The 14,488-nt window shown below is 44.8% G+C and overlaps 1 protein-coding gene across 1 annotated transcript in view; it reads left to right on the top strand.

Annotated features, from left to right (window-relative positions):
• Positions 1-14,488, top strand: part of LOC147883742 (Transducin/WD40 repeat-like superfamily protein) — a 164,860-nt gene that overhangs the window by 135,606 nt on the left and 14,766 nt on the right. The window contains exons 17-21 of the mRNA XM_087399171.1: positions 10,004-10,132; positions 10,369-10,486; positions 10,680-10,875; positions 13,625-13,733; positions 13,826-13,980. Coding sequence (XP_087255297.1) covers positions 10,004-10,132; positions 10,369-10,486; positions 10,680-10,875; positions 13,625-13,733; positions 13,826-13,980 — 707 coding nt within the window. The remainder of the gene's footprint in view (positions 1-10,003; positions 10,133-10,368; positions 10,487-10,679; positions 10,876-13,624; positions 13,734-13,825; positions 13,981-14,488) is intronic.

Genomic DNA, 14,488 nt, shown 5'->3' on the forward strand with positions numbered 1-14,488 from the left:
AATTTGGGGCTTTTGCATTTCGGATGCAATCTAGCAGTTGAAAGAGAATTTGAGAGATTTACAAGTAGTTTTGGACTCAGTGTGAGTCAAATTACAGACTTAAATATTATTGATCCAGATTTATAGTGCAGAGCTTTACTATGCAAGATGGTGGTGCGGGGACTTATTGATCCAGATTTACAGTGCAGAGCTTTACTATGCAAGATGGTGGTGCGGGGACTTATGCCAGGGCAAGAACTGTGGAAGGCCTTTCTTACTAGCAACATACAGAGGTGCACACCTTCTTCAGGAGGAGACTGGATGAGCAGTATTAGGTGGATCTTCACCACAGCACACCTCAGATCACCTTCGTCCCGTCTCATGGTTGCCATTCTGAAAGCATGGGCTAGTTTCAGGAGCACTCTTCAAAGGTTTCCTCCTTCCTCTCATGAAGAGATTAATAGGCAACCCATCATGTGGAATGACAGTATTTTAGATGATCATGGCAGACCACTTGGTGCCTCACTCTACATGCAGTGGTCCAGGTGGGAGAGGGGACCTGCATCATCTTTGGGGTCTTGGAAATCTTTCCGCAGGCTTCCAGAGGAGACCAAGTCTCAGTTGACAGGACATCTCAGAGGGAGTGCAGTGAGGATCTTGCAGATTGAGGCAGCCCTTCCAGAGGAGTGGGTAGACACATATGATATGCCACTCACTTGCTCCACTTGGGCAGGTACTTTTACGAGAGGCGGTGTTCCGCTTTAGGTTTTGGACTTTCGAGATGCACAGGAGGATGCTTTAGTTTTTACTGTGCAGGATGGTGGCAGATTGCTCAGATCCATAGAGGACATCTTGCTTGAGTATGCTTTTCAGCCTATTAGGGTTGTAGGTCTTTTGGTATTCAGAGTGGTATCTCGACCCAGACCTCCGGCTACTCTCCACCGGGTCTTGGAGGCTTTGGCTCTACGGGGGAGTTCCCATTAGGTATTTGCAGTGGGACCCTGGAGAGTGGGAGTGGATTGACGCAGGGCATTGAGAGAAGAGCATCCCCTTCTTTCATTACACGGTCAGTAATGCCAGGAGATTTCAGCTCAGTAGTAGAGGTTGGAGACCTTCCAGAGTTCCTCATTGGGAGACATTTGATATCACTGCGGATCTGCAGAGGTGCTTCTGGAGGAGACTCTGGAAATCCCACAGGAATAGAAAGATCACTCTCTTCTTTTGGCTTTCTATCCATGGTGGGATTGCAGTGAACCTTTGGAGATCTAGGTTCGGAGCCGACCCTACTTGCCCTCGTTGCCTCTCTGCTTCGGAGACTATTCAGCATTGTTTATGGGATTGCAGACAGGGGAGGATGATTTGGATGGAGGTAGCCAGGATTTTTAGTCACTTTGCCCACTCCCCATTCTTTATGACATGGGGCTCAGTGGCTTGACTTTCTCTTACAGGGCCTCAGGTATTCTATAAGAGACTTGACTCCTCTCGGGCCATTTTTATTCGACGTCATCAGATTGAGTCCTGTTCGCTGGACGTGGTACCACACCTTTCTTTTACAGATGTACATGCCTCGGTGGATACTTCTTGGGAGATTTTAGCGAGCATAGCATCCTGGCATATCTGGAGAGCCAGATGTACAGAGGCTATGGAAGGTACTTAGGTTCTTCCTTCGCACACTTTGGCTAGTATCTGGACAGACACTGTACATACTTTGATGGCCATATGGATGAGTATACAGGGAGACTCCCGTGCAACCTCAGCTAGGAGGACTTTTTTCTTTAGGGAATGGAAGGATTCTCCTTTCTTCTCTAAGACTCCTATAGGGTTGAGGTGGCACTTTCAGCCTCAGCCTTGGTTGTTTTCCACCTCACTTTGAGGGGGTTTTATTTATCCTCATGATTTCATGATGTTGTATTTCTGCTCAGAGCTTGCTCTAGCGAGTTTCTTTCTTACTTAATAGAAGTCTCTTTTTTGCAAAAGAAAAAAAATTACAGACTTCTGCCACTTTATAATTGTCACTGTGGGCAGATTTTCTTTGGCAGACTCTGGTTGTGCATTTTACATTCCAGAAGGGATTTTACTTGTCTAGTTTGCTGTATTTTTTGAGTTTTTCTCGCAAAAATGACTCAGAACAATCCCAGTGAGGTGTTTGGAGTCCTCACACAGGAGGATAAGTTGGATGGCACCAACTACTCCTTGTGGAGCTTTATGGTTCACAACATCTTGGTTGGCAGACATCTTTGGGATTATGTCAATAGAGATGAGGCAAGGCCAAATTTTGTGGCTACACCTGTCACTCCTACAGCTAGAGGTAGGGGTAGAGGCCAAAATGCAGCACAAGTAATTGGAGCAGTTGCTCCAGTGGCTCCCACACCAGAGCAAAAAAGATGGGATTCTAGGGATGCACAAGCTCTTTCTGTGATTTCTCTTTCTGTCAAGAGGTTCATTATTCCTCACATTCGGTCATGCAAGACCTCAAAGGCAGCTTGGGAGATTTATGCTAGAGTTTCCTTCCTGAAGAGAGAGTTATCTCATACGCATATGGATGAGGGAGATTCCATGAATGCTCACCTCACAAAGCTTCAAGATTTGAGGGAGCAGTTGCGCTGAATATAGATGAAGTTATTCCGGATTCAGAGATGATCGCCACCACTCTGAATTCTCTTCCTGAGTCTTATCTTGGTTTCCACACCTCGCGGAATTTGTCATTGAGGGGGGGCAGCAATCCTATCTCTTTTCACGAGTTGGTAGGACTTCTATTGCAGGAAGAGTAGACGAGAAGAAATATGGCAACATGGGCTGGCGAGCATGCCATGCTTTCCAAGTTTAAGCCCAAAGGAAAAGGGCAGCAAAAGCAACATGCCAATCAGCCCGCACATCAGCATAAAGCTGATTCAGTTAAGCCCTCTTATAAGGCTAAGGGTGATGTAGGTAAGCCTAAAAAGAAGGACATTTGTCACCTCTGCAAGAAGCCAAGTCATTATATTGGTGAATGCAAGAACCGCATAGCTAAAGAAAAGAAAAGGGATTGAGGTATGGCTGTGTCAAATGCGTCTGCTCCTAATGCACATGATGGAAGAGATGTTATTGCCAACTTTGTGGAAGAGCACTATGCTTTTTTGTCTTGCATTTCAGACTTTTCCGTGGGTAGTTTAGATACTACAGCCACTCTTGATGATGACCTGTATGCTTTCTTGACTTGCAGTTATGACCCTTCAAAGGATGCATGCTCTCTTAGTGTCAATGAGACACTGAATACTTGGTATTTTGATAGTGGTGCTTCTAAGCACATCACCTCTAAGAAGAGTCTTTTGGCGTCTGTGCATCCTCCACCTACTAAAAAGAAGGTGACTTGTACAAATAATTTTTCTTATTCAGTGTGTGGAGTGGGGGACATCATCCTCACATCCACTGATGGCACAGATTTCAGAATTACAGATGTTCTTTATATGCCAAGTAAAAAGAAGAATTTGCTTTCAGTGTCCTCTCTTAATAGAGGAGGATTTGAGGTTATATTCGATGATGCTAAGTGTGCAGTCAGAGACAAAGAGAATGACTATACTTTGATGTTGTCTGGCACTTTGTATGGGGGTCTTTTTCAGCTTGACATATATGAGAAAAGATCCGATCTTGCACTTTCAGTGAGCACTCCCATTGTTGCGATGCAGAATGTGGAGTTATGGCGTGCTAGGTATGGGCACATGAGCTATGGCAGCTCAATGACACTTCAGAAGCATGCTATGGTTGATGCATTGCCTCCTTTGGAGTCACCTCCTCCTCATGCATGTGAGAGTTGCATCCTTGGCAAGATGCATAGATTTCCTTTTAAGAAGGATGGTGCAGTAAGAGCTACTCGAAAATTACAGCTCATACACAGTGATGTCTGCGGTCCCATGAGGACACCTGCTTTTGGTGGTTATCTCTATTATGTTACATTCATAGATGACTTCACCAATTATACTTGGGTCTGCTTAGTGTGTAATCCCTCATGATTTGGTGATCTCCAGTTATGAAGCTAGAGAAGGGCAGCGTGTACATTCTACGCAATAAACAAGTGACACATAGTGGGTCTGGGCATAGAGAACATATTAGGTGGTGTCTGACCCGGGACATCATAGAGAGAGCATGCATATGTATGCCGGACTGTTGGATCTGTGATGGGGATGGGCGACTTCCCCTCCGATAAGAGCCCCCATCCTGTAGTAGGATCTTCTCCACAAAAGGATCCGATCACCTCATCCATCTTGTGTATGAGGAAAGCCTGCTTCTTACATCGTGTCACTCGTCGTGAGATCCGCTATGCCTCTGGTGAGGTCAAGTGTCCCAGTGCTGGTTCATGTGTGAGGTGGGCTCTCATCTCTTTGCACTCATCGTCAAACCAGGGGTTTTGGGGCATCTTCCCATCTGGGACACATGCAGATCAAGTCATGGGACAGGATCTAGTGGCAACATCCTGTATTACTGAGACAAAGATATCTGATGCATGTGCGAGGTCCATACCCTTTCTAAGTGAGACTGGAAGCTCAAAGGCCACGTGGCTCACGTACACTGGGTCGAGAGCACGATCAAAATGGATCTGATCACGAGTGGGTGGCGGAGTGGGCTCTCCTCATGTCTGGCATGGCGACCGATATACAAAAGGCAAGGTATGAGTGGTTGGCCTCAAGTGGCGGAGGAGACACAGTAAAATCGCGTATGAGTGGGGCAAAGGCTAGTGGACCCAACAGATAATCCACTGTACTTCTCCCCCCGCCATGTGGGAAACAAGTGAGCCCACCAGATGATGGCCATCTTCAGAGACCGCTATATATGATCAAGTCATGGATAGCCCCCAACTCGACTAGATGTCTCCCATATGTTGTCACTAGTGTGTCTACATTTGCCGACTGCCTTACGATTCTGAGCGCTGTGACAAAACCCTATCCTAACTACTAACCACTAACTGTAGTTAGGGATCCTAATTGTGGTTAGGGGAAAAAACCTCGAGGAAAAGTGCCCGTAACCCACTTATTAGTCATACATCGGTGACCGCCATGAGTTATGGCAATACTTTCAACAGTCTTGCATGTGAGGTTGACTCCCATCTTAGTGAACAAGGCTTTGGCATCTGACATAGGGGTATCTCCAACTGCTAGGCCTCTAACCAAGACGTTTAAAGCCTTGCTGCTGCTCCTCTTTTCTTGCTCCAGAGCGTCAGAGATGATTTCTTTCTAATGTCCTTACAGTATTGGGTGCGTTTTGGATCCTACTATGTGTCTAAGATAAGATACAAGTAGAGACGTACGCCATGATATTTCTATGGGAGGATACACATATGCTAGCATATTTTCCACATGAGAGCCGTGGGACATGGGGGAAACAAGTCGATCAGCTTTCCACCAAGGTGTCGGAACCTTTGTATGCTAGTATGGGGGACCAAATCTACTAAGGGTGGAAGTGTTCATCTCGACTGATATTGACTCTATTGAATGATGGTGTAGTCGACAAAGGAAGTCAGTGATAGGATGTTCCTGATGCTCAACTAGGGCCGCCTACCTCAGCCTCTTTCTCCTCCTACGTGGTCATCGAGATAAAAGAAAGAAAGAATGACGTCTTTTGGAGGCCTTACTGGCCTTAAAAATGATATCTGATATAAGACAACATGGGCAGATGAGAGGGTTTCCCTAGGGTTTGATAATCACTCCATCCTCCATCATGATAGAACTAGAACTTATTGGGGAAGTCTTGGTTCTACCCCCAAGTCTATGATGTATCGAGTTGGAGTAGGCCTGCCGCCCAACCGTATGATACGATTGATAATATGAGAGGGTGGGGCATCCAAATTGTATTAAAAAGGCAAGAGTCGATTTGTCTGAATATTTTGACTGGCAAATCATCTTAATATACGCGCATATCAGAACGTGCTAACCCCTCTGTCTACTAGCTGCCTAGATAGGACTCTAACATCAACATCGGTTGTCTCGAGCTCGACAAGGCACAAATCCAATGAAGATATGCCACTATTTGAAAGATGGATCGATCTGGAGTGGTGTCATGGCAAACTCTGCCCATACTATCTTATGAATATATATGAGAGAGAGAGAGAGAGAGAGAGAGAGAGAGAGAGAGAGAGAGAGAGAGAAGAAAGAAAGATAGATATATTAACGTCCGCAGGAGGCCTTGCGGGCCTATGGGACAAAGTACGGAATCAAGTAACTCATACAGACCACTGGGCCGGGGCAAAGGGCTCACTAAGGCCCTTGCTGAGTATTAAAATGCTATACTAGTACAAAATAGCAAAAAAGTAGCAAAATAGCATGAGGGTGGCATGAAAATATCAAGTGCTCAGAGCTAGAGTCCCAAGTGTTTGAACCGGGTCCACGTATCCAAGCTCCATGGTGGCTCTCTGATGAGATGCAAAGAGCTCACGTATTCGCATCTGTCGGGCTGTCTCCCGTGGTGGTGGAGGGCATGGTCTCCTCGATCTCTAGATCTGATGGGCTATGTCAAGGGTGATGCCTCACCTCAGTCGATCTCCCCTAAGGAGAGCTGAAATAGGTCGAACCTCGATCATGTGTGCTCTAGTCGCCTGCCGCACCGTGTACGGTCTCTGTGTCCCTCACCTAGCAATGTTGTGTTGGCTCTCTCCACCGATCTATATATCTCTCATGTCGGGTAACTCCTCCTGTCTACCCCAGAGTGCCTTGGAGCTGAGTCAAATGCATAGAAATCCGTGACCTGTCTCTGCGCTTAGTCTACCTCAGTACCCTGTGGTGCGGTCGTTCCATCATGCTGCTCTCTTATATGTCTCTACGCTCAGTCTACCTCAGTACCCTGTGCGGTGGTCCCATCATGCTGCTCTCTGATATGTCGTAGTAGTGTCTTCCTATGTCTTCGCATCTCCATCAGGTAGAGCCCAATACAAACTTGGTCCTGGAAGTGGATCAGTCGTGAGAGTGGGCCAAAGCCGTGCCCCTCCTGAAAAAGGCAGTGGTAGCGCCCTCGGATCTCATAGTAGGCTAGGCAGAGACATAGAAAGTGCTCCTCTGTCTCGACTGCCCCCATCGTGCACAACCTGCAAGTCCACTGCTCTTTGGGTATGCGTGCAGCTCTCCTTGCCTCAATCCTCAGCTGATGGGACGAGACCCGCATCTGTCCGATGGCAATCCTCAGTGCGTGTGAGACTCCTCTGTCCTCGAGATACTGAGGTCTGATGATGAGCCCATCCTCCGATACTCTCAGAAAATGGTCATAGTAGAGCTGGGTCTTGGTGGGGAACTCCTAGTCCCCCCTCCAAGTGCGAGATGTGTGGAGCTGGAGGAGATCTGACCGCATGATGCGGTTAATCTCATCCCGTTAGAGAGAGAGAGAGAGAGAGAGAGAGAGAGAGAGAGAGAGAGAGAGAGTTGATTACTGTCTACAAAAGACCAAAGGGTCTATGAGACTAGAAAGAGACCAGACACAACGAAAGCTAAGGACGGGGCCAGATAAACGGGCACCCATATCCAAGGTTGATGTCTGTGATGAGAAAAAATAAATACATCATGTTGTCGCTGCTGGGAAAAAGAGAAAACCCAAATAAGGGAATGACGAGGGGAAGGCCTTGGTCATCTACCAATTGGTCAGCTGTCCATCCAAGTTACTGGACCTAGGTATGTTGTTTGTGGCGGCAACTCCACTTGACAGATGAGGAGAGACAAGAGAAGCTCATTCGACAATGGCTTTGGATCTTGTGGGTTGGCATCGAAGAAGAAAATCAGTGATAGATCGTTGTCTATGCTCAGCCTGTCAAGGTCCCTCCTAAAGTCTCCTTGAGGTGGCCCATTGTCTGACAAGTGCTACCGTCCCTCTAGTGGTTTGTCTCCCCATGTCAAAAGGAGAGGATATAGCTGCAGTCCTTATTTGAGTGTCCACCCAGGGTCAGATTTGTCAAGTCATGCACTCTATCTCTCTGCTACGTCTGGTCCCCTGTTGTCCTTGTCTTGGGTCACCAGCAAAAAATATGTGCTCTGATTAGGCTCCAGCGGTCCCTCATCTGCTCTCCTCTTATCACATATGGGATGATCTCTATGTCTCCAGGCCTCAAGAAGGAAAATGGCCACATGCCATGGTCAGGATGTGCGAGGAATTCTCTAGTGGGCCAAAACCGCTATTCTCTAGTGGGCCAAACCGCTGCTGAATAGACAATAACGTCTTCCAACAGATCTAATAAAACACAAGGCATGGCAGTGCAAAGTGCTCCTGCATATCACATAAAGTGCAAATCCATCCTCACTTGGAACGCCCTTTGCCTATCCTGTCTCAACCTGTAGCCTGTGAGAAGAAACATAAAACTGGCCGATCGAGATCTTTAGCGCATGTGGGAGATGGATCTGAGTATAGCCTTTTAGTCTGATAAACCTCTCCTCTGAGATATGCAACTAGTGATCCCTGTAGAAGCTGAGAGAGAGAGAGAGAGAGAGAGAGTTGTATTAAAGTCCGCTTGAGACCCTTCAAGATCTATGGGACTGGCTACCACTATTAACTAATAGTGGTCTTTTACATTGAGTGACAGAGAACTTTACAAAGCTTGCTATGTTGTGAGTACTTGCTTAGCTAGCTTGTGCTCCAGCTCGAGTATTGCAGTGTTCCAAGACTTCTTTAGGTGCCTCCCCAGCTTTTTGGCTTGTTGTTGCAACAGATTTTTCAGGGTATCCCTACCGTCATTGTATTTCTCTCTTATGTGTGCATAGTCTCAACATCTTAGGAGCACGTGCTGCTCATTTTCTACCTCCCCTGTGGGGAAAATTTTACAGATTCTTCTCTTGGGATTATGGGTCTTGTCCACCTTCCCCTCTCCATCTGTAGACTGTCTATTGGTGGAGAATGCACAGTATGGGAACAAAAGCAACATTCCAAGGATAGCAAGATGTCATGTGTAATGTAAGGGCATCCCTAGTGGTGGTGTGTGAAGGGCCCTATTGAGGCTTTGTTTTGTTCTCCACAGAAACGTGCCATTTGGGATTGGGAGGAGCCTCAACTCCTAGTGTCTAAAATTTCAACAGTCTCGACCTAGTTTCCCTCTAAAGAGTATTTAACGAACATAACTTTGTTTTTCCTATATGCGTAGTGAGCCCATTGAACTCACAAGCGTACTCCAAGATGTGTCTCGATTGTGGTGTCTCTTCTTGAAAACATGTGATAAGGACCATATATCGTACAAATAAAGTAGCAACTATCCTTAGGCCTTTCAAGGAATTTTAATCATCTTTCTTTGTTTCTTTCTCTCTCTCCCTGCTTTGCCCTCCTCCCCTCGTCGCTCCTGCCTCCACCCCCTCCCCCTAGCCTGCCATGCGCGCACCACCCTTCGTGCCCTGCCTCCCACTCCCCAACCCGCCTTGCCTCTCGCTCCCCAACACCCCCCTCCCCCTCGCCTTGCCTCTGCTCCCTGGCCCGCCCCCTCTCTGCACTATTTCCACCCTCATGCCCGCTCCCTGCATGGACAGCACCCCTTCCCAGCACCCCTGCATTCCCCTCTTTATTGCCACCTTTCCAGTCCCCTCCTCCCGCATTTCCCATGCCCCATTGCCCGGCCCCCTGCCAGCCCTCACCCTGCTCTCACATTTCAAGAGCCCCACATTTCATGTCCCTTCCCTTCGCTTTCCAGCGTTTTCTTTTCATACAATGTATATGTTATGGATTTAATGAGTTGTTTCATTTCCATCATTTGCTAATCATATAGTGCAGATGTTATGAGGAAGGGTGATCCATTGTGGATATGCTTTGTGGGTATTTCCATCATTTTCTTTTCATACATTGCAGATGTTATGGATGTAATGTGTTGTCAAAATCTTGGTTGTGATGAAATCAAGGTGTCTACTTGTATTGGACATACATTTTCTTTTTGTAGTTTGTTTCAAAGGCATATCTTAAGTGTTTTAAGTACATATCTTTTTCATGTCTCTTGCTAAATCCCATCATATTTGAGCTTCACTGAACAGTTGGAGTTTCTTTCAAAACTTCTATTTGGTTTCAAACTATGCCAATCTTTATTGCTTCTTGTTGATAGGTTCGTTGGCAGGAGACCCTGAGTGGGCAAGTTGCAGGAATTTTGACCACCCTGAGGGTAATGATTACTTCTGCAAACTTGGAAGTTTTGGCGAGCAGCTGGACAACTTTTGACAAAGGCTTTCCTCCAATATCCTTGAGACACTTTTTACATGAACTTTCTCACCTTTCCACGAAGATCAGCCATCCCATAAAAACCCCGGCCTCCTTTGGCCCCTCTTACATGCACTTGCACCTGTACTCACGCTCACGCTTATGCTCACAGATTCTCACACTCAGACTCCCCTATGAAACCCTTTTAACCATGTTTTAAAGGAAATGGATACTTTTTAACAGTGTCTATGGGTTTCCTCAACTCCAAAGAACTTCAGATCACTTGTCTGGGCTGGACCAGCTTTGCTTTTCTCATCGGCAACAACAATAGCCATTCTTGGTTGGGATGGGATTGCTCGTCCTATCGTGACGATTGGCACTGCAAATGCTGGTGAGGAAGCAAAGTCTCATTTCCATTGTTTAGTAAGGACGATAACTAATTTCATGAGAATCAGATACTAACTTCAGATTATGATAGCAGCACTGCTGGGTTTCTTAAATGACCGAGTGCTAATTTCATTGTTTAGTAAGGATGATAACTAATTTCATGAGAATCAGATACTAACTTCAGATTATGATAGCAGCACTGGTGGGTTTCTTAAATGACCGAGTGCTTCTTGCCTGTACGACTGAATCAAATCCAAGGCAAAAGCAGGGTGTGGAGATTAGGACACGCCTCGTTGGTTTGCTGGAACCTCTCCTCATTGGGTGGACCACCATGCAGAGGACATTTGAGCCAAAGCTGGAGCTTGCAGAGATAATGTACCAGTTGACCTCTAGGTATGTTCTAAAAAGCTGTGTTTTCTTTGTTCCTCTATTGCCATGGCCTGTAGCCTTGTCATATTGTAAGCCATTGATACCTCTGATGGTGTTTACATAAAATGCATGTTATGCCTAGGTCATACTGTGGTGAAAAGATATAACTTCCATGCTAGATGTGGAGATCAATCACAATGTAATGCACTCACCTTAAATTCCTCAGTTACACTGTCATGCCTCCTTAATTTTCTGAATGCCTCGTACAGCAAAATCCTTGGCTCTACAAAATTAACTCAGACCAGCACACAAGGAAAACTAACCTGCTGTTAAACCTCTTCTACATTTATATGTAAGTATACATTCTGGCTGGTTTAAGCAGCTAACAGTTGAAGCAAAAGTTGACCATGATTACCATGATAAATGTTGATAATCTGTTTAAACGGTATTATCTGCTCAAAGGTTTTCAACTAGTGAGTGCCTGATTGGTATTCATGCATTGTCTAAATCAATGCTGGTGACTAACTCACCCACAAACTCAACCTCTAATGCAGGTAAAAAATCTAGCCCCTTATTACATAAAATCTAACAAAGGGAATAGGAGAAAGAGGAAATGACGAAAGGGGATAAGGAGAAAGAGAAACGCTCGTTTCGACATAAATGGCAAATGAAGTGCCTTGAATTTGGATAACAAGAAAGAGAAACGCTCATTTCTACATAAAGGTTGGCAAATGAATGCCTTGAAAATTCTTCTTGAGGCTCTCCATTCATAACGTTAACAACTTGTTGAGCTTGTCCTTATGAATAGAGTTACTTTCTATGACCTTTTGTTTTCCCCTGACCCATCATATAAGTTGTTCTCATTGATGATTGCTTCATCAGCCTCATCATGAAAAGGTGAAATTTGTTAGATTGACTTCATCTCTTGGGGGAGGTCTTCAAGTGGTTCACTCTCAAGGGAAGGTGGTTGACATGACTTCATCATCTTTCCTTGCAGATATCAAAGTATTTGTGCATCAGCGGCCAGCCATGCCTTTGCAAACAAGGTTTATCAATTAGCTTGTCTATTTGAAAAATCTCTTCTCTACAAATTACATGGGAACTTCAATGTGAAGAGACTCAATTAGCTTGGTTGTCCAAGTGACACATGTCAAGATTTGGTGAGTTCAAAGCTAAGGGACTTTTCTTCTTAGTCTCTTTTTTCTTGTTTATGGTGATGGTGACTCCCTCTTGTCACCCAGCCTTCCCAACACATTTCACATATGTGAGCTCCCTCCACAAGGTAAAGCTTTTTAAACATTTTTGGAACGGTCCAAATTCAATGACGATCTTTTTTTGGCTATTGTCGCCTCTAGGTGGGTGTTTTTTAAAACCCGTGCTTGCTTTCCAAGCATTGAAAACAGCCCATCTATTCCCTTCAATACCTTATATTACTCAAAGAGGCTCGCTACAATCTCCCAACAAGTGTCCACAGATGCATGTGCAGGTCTGTACCAAGAGACGAGGACGGCATCAAGTCGACATAACCATAAACAATGCTGCCGAACCATGATAGGCCAAGAGGAATCTTGACTCTTGTAAAATATCTAAGGCTCTTAAGTGAAAGCCAGGCCTTTAATGAACAAAGGGAAGGATGAAAATCTGCCCATAAGTTCTTCTATCTTGATCCATTTGCAAGCATCTTTGATTAAGGAACCATTATATGTAAGGGATGTCCCATCGTATGATATTGCTCTAACATATTTGTATCATTGAGGCTAGACGTTTTGAAGTTTGAAGCTTCATTACCCGCATTTTCATCCAAACTGATGAAGCAAAGCTGAGCTTGAAGACATTGAAGCCTTTGACTTGAGCGAGGACTATGTTTTTTGAGGATGTATTTGAAAGTACAGGTTTTAACTGTTTTTAGCTGGAGAAGTTGTTTATGTATTTTTTGAGGAGGTATTCAGAAGTACAGGTTTTAACTATTTTTAAGCTGGAGAAATTGTTTATGTTTTTTTTCAACTCAGGTTAATTACTTTATCTATGAGTTTGTAGTCGAAAAAGAAGTTTAAAGCAGGCTACATGCCAGCATTAGCCCATAAAGGTTGTAGCGAGGGAAACTAAGTGGGTAGCTGTAGGTATATTTGCATAAGTCTCAAGGTTTGAATCCCTCAGTATCAAATGCATGGGTTTTGGCAATTTCGCTCAAGGATTCATATCCATGGTGTTATGTTTTGTGTTCTTTGTGGATTTCATTTGACCCAACATCACCCCCAAAAGCATAGAGTAGCAAAGGCTAAAGCAAAGGAAAGATAGTAGGATGGGTCCTTGGATCTTGGAAAGATTCCAAGCAAGGCCCTAGATGACCAGTAGCCATCTCATGGCTAGTCAAGTCTATATGGTGCAGCTTGGCCAGTCTTCCAAATCAAAGGAGTGCCTCAGCCACTTTGACTCATGCTTAATCTCTGTTGGAATAGATACCTCTATGATTGACCATGCATCATCTCAAAAACTACTGCTGTGGGGAAGCCGTCAGTTCTGTAGGATCTCTACAAACTAATTTCTAGTAAATATCTTTTGTACAGCTCTTTTTCACTTAATAAACTATTCTACATTTTATAACTTAGTAGCATGCTGAAATGGAGTAGTAGGGGTTAAACTTCTGCATTTGGCATCATGAAATTCTGTGTCCTAGGATCATGGCTTGTGTTTTGCAGCAAGGGTTAGGGCATCTACTAGTATCATACTCTGAATGTCTCTATGATGACACGCTCTCTCTTTGATTTTGCAGATTTGACAGCCTTCGAGTTACTCCACGATTGCTCGACGCGCTTGCCAGTGGTCCTGCAATTTGTGGAGACCTTGCTGTGGAATTGGCACAAGGGCCACAATTCACACAGGTAGCATTTGAAAGTGGCTTTGGTATGTACAGAAAATGCTTGCTTCTTCTGAGAAAAGGTTTGATTTAATCTCTTTGGGATCTGTTGTGTAGGTCCTGCGTTGTCAGTATGCTATTCGTGCACGCAGATTTTCAACGGCCATTTCAGTATTGAAAGATGAGTTCCTTCGATCACGCGATTATCCACGATGTCCTCCAACATCACGCCTTTTTCAACGCTTCCGAGAGCTAGGAAGGGCCTGTATCAAGTATACTTTTTGTCCAGCTGCACTTCTGCTTCCGTAGGGTTGGTTGAAAATTGCACCCATGAATCCATATGCCTCCCTCGCTGCATAACTGCATGCATGTAGAAGAATATGTATGTGTGATCGTGCTGACAAAAGAAGATTTTTCTCTTTATATTTATCAAAGTCGCCAACGATTTACCATATTTACAATTAACAGACCAGATCAAATGATGAGCACACCAAGTGCAGGAGAGAGAGAGAGAGAGAGAGAGAGAGAGAGAGAGTACTGTCCAATGGAGACCAAAACATACCGGAAGTATAGTGAAATTGTAGTCTTCATGATGTGCAATGTGCTCAAACCATGTGTGTGTGTGCCATCAAAACATTGCCAGTCTAATTTCGGCCAAAGGAGATGATCTCAGTCATCAAGAACTTGTGCAAAGTAAATGCCGGATTTAAAGTGCCATTGGCTCAAGCATATCAAGGAAGTTGAGATTAATCTCTGCTTGGTGTCTATAGACTGAGCAAA

Source organism: Dipteris shenzhenensis, chromosome 27, assembly GCF_047967505.1.
Source record: "Dipteris shenzhenensis isolate YYH24624 ecotype China chromosome 27, Dip_SZ_1.0, whole genome shotgun sequence".
Taxonomy (NCBI): domain Eukaryota; kingdom Viridiplantae; phylum Streptophyta; class Polypodiopsida; order Gleicheniales; family Dipteridaceae; genus Dipteris; species Dipteris shenzhenensis.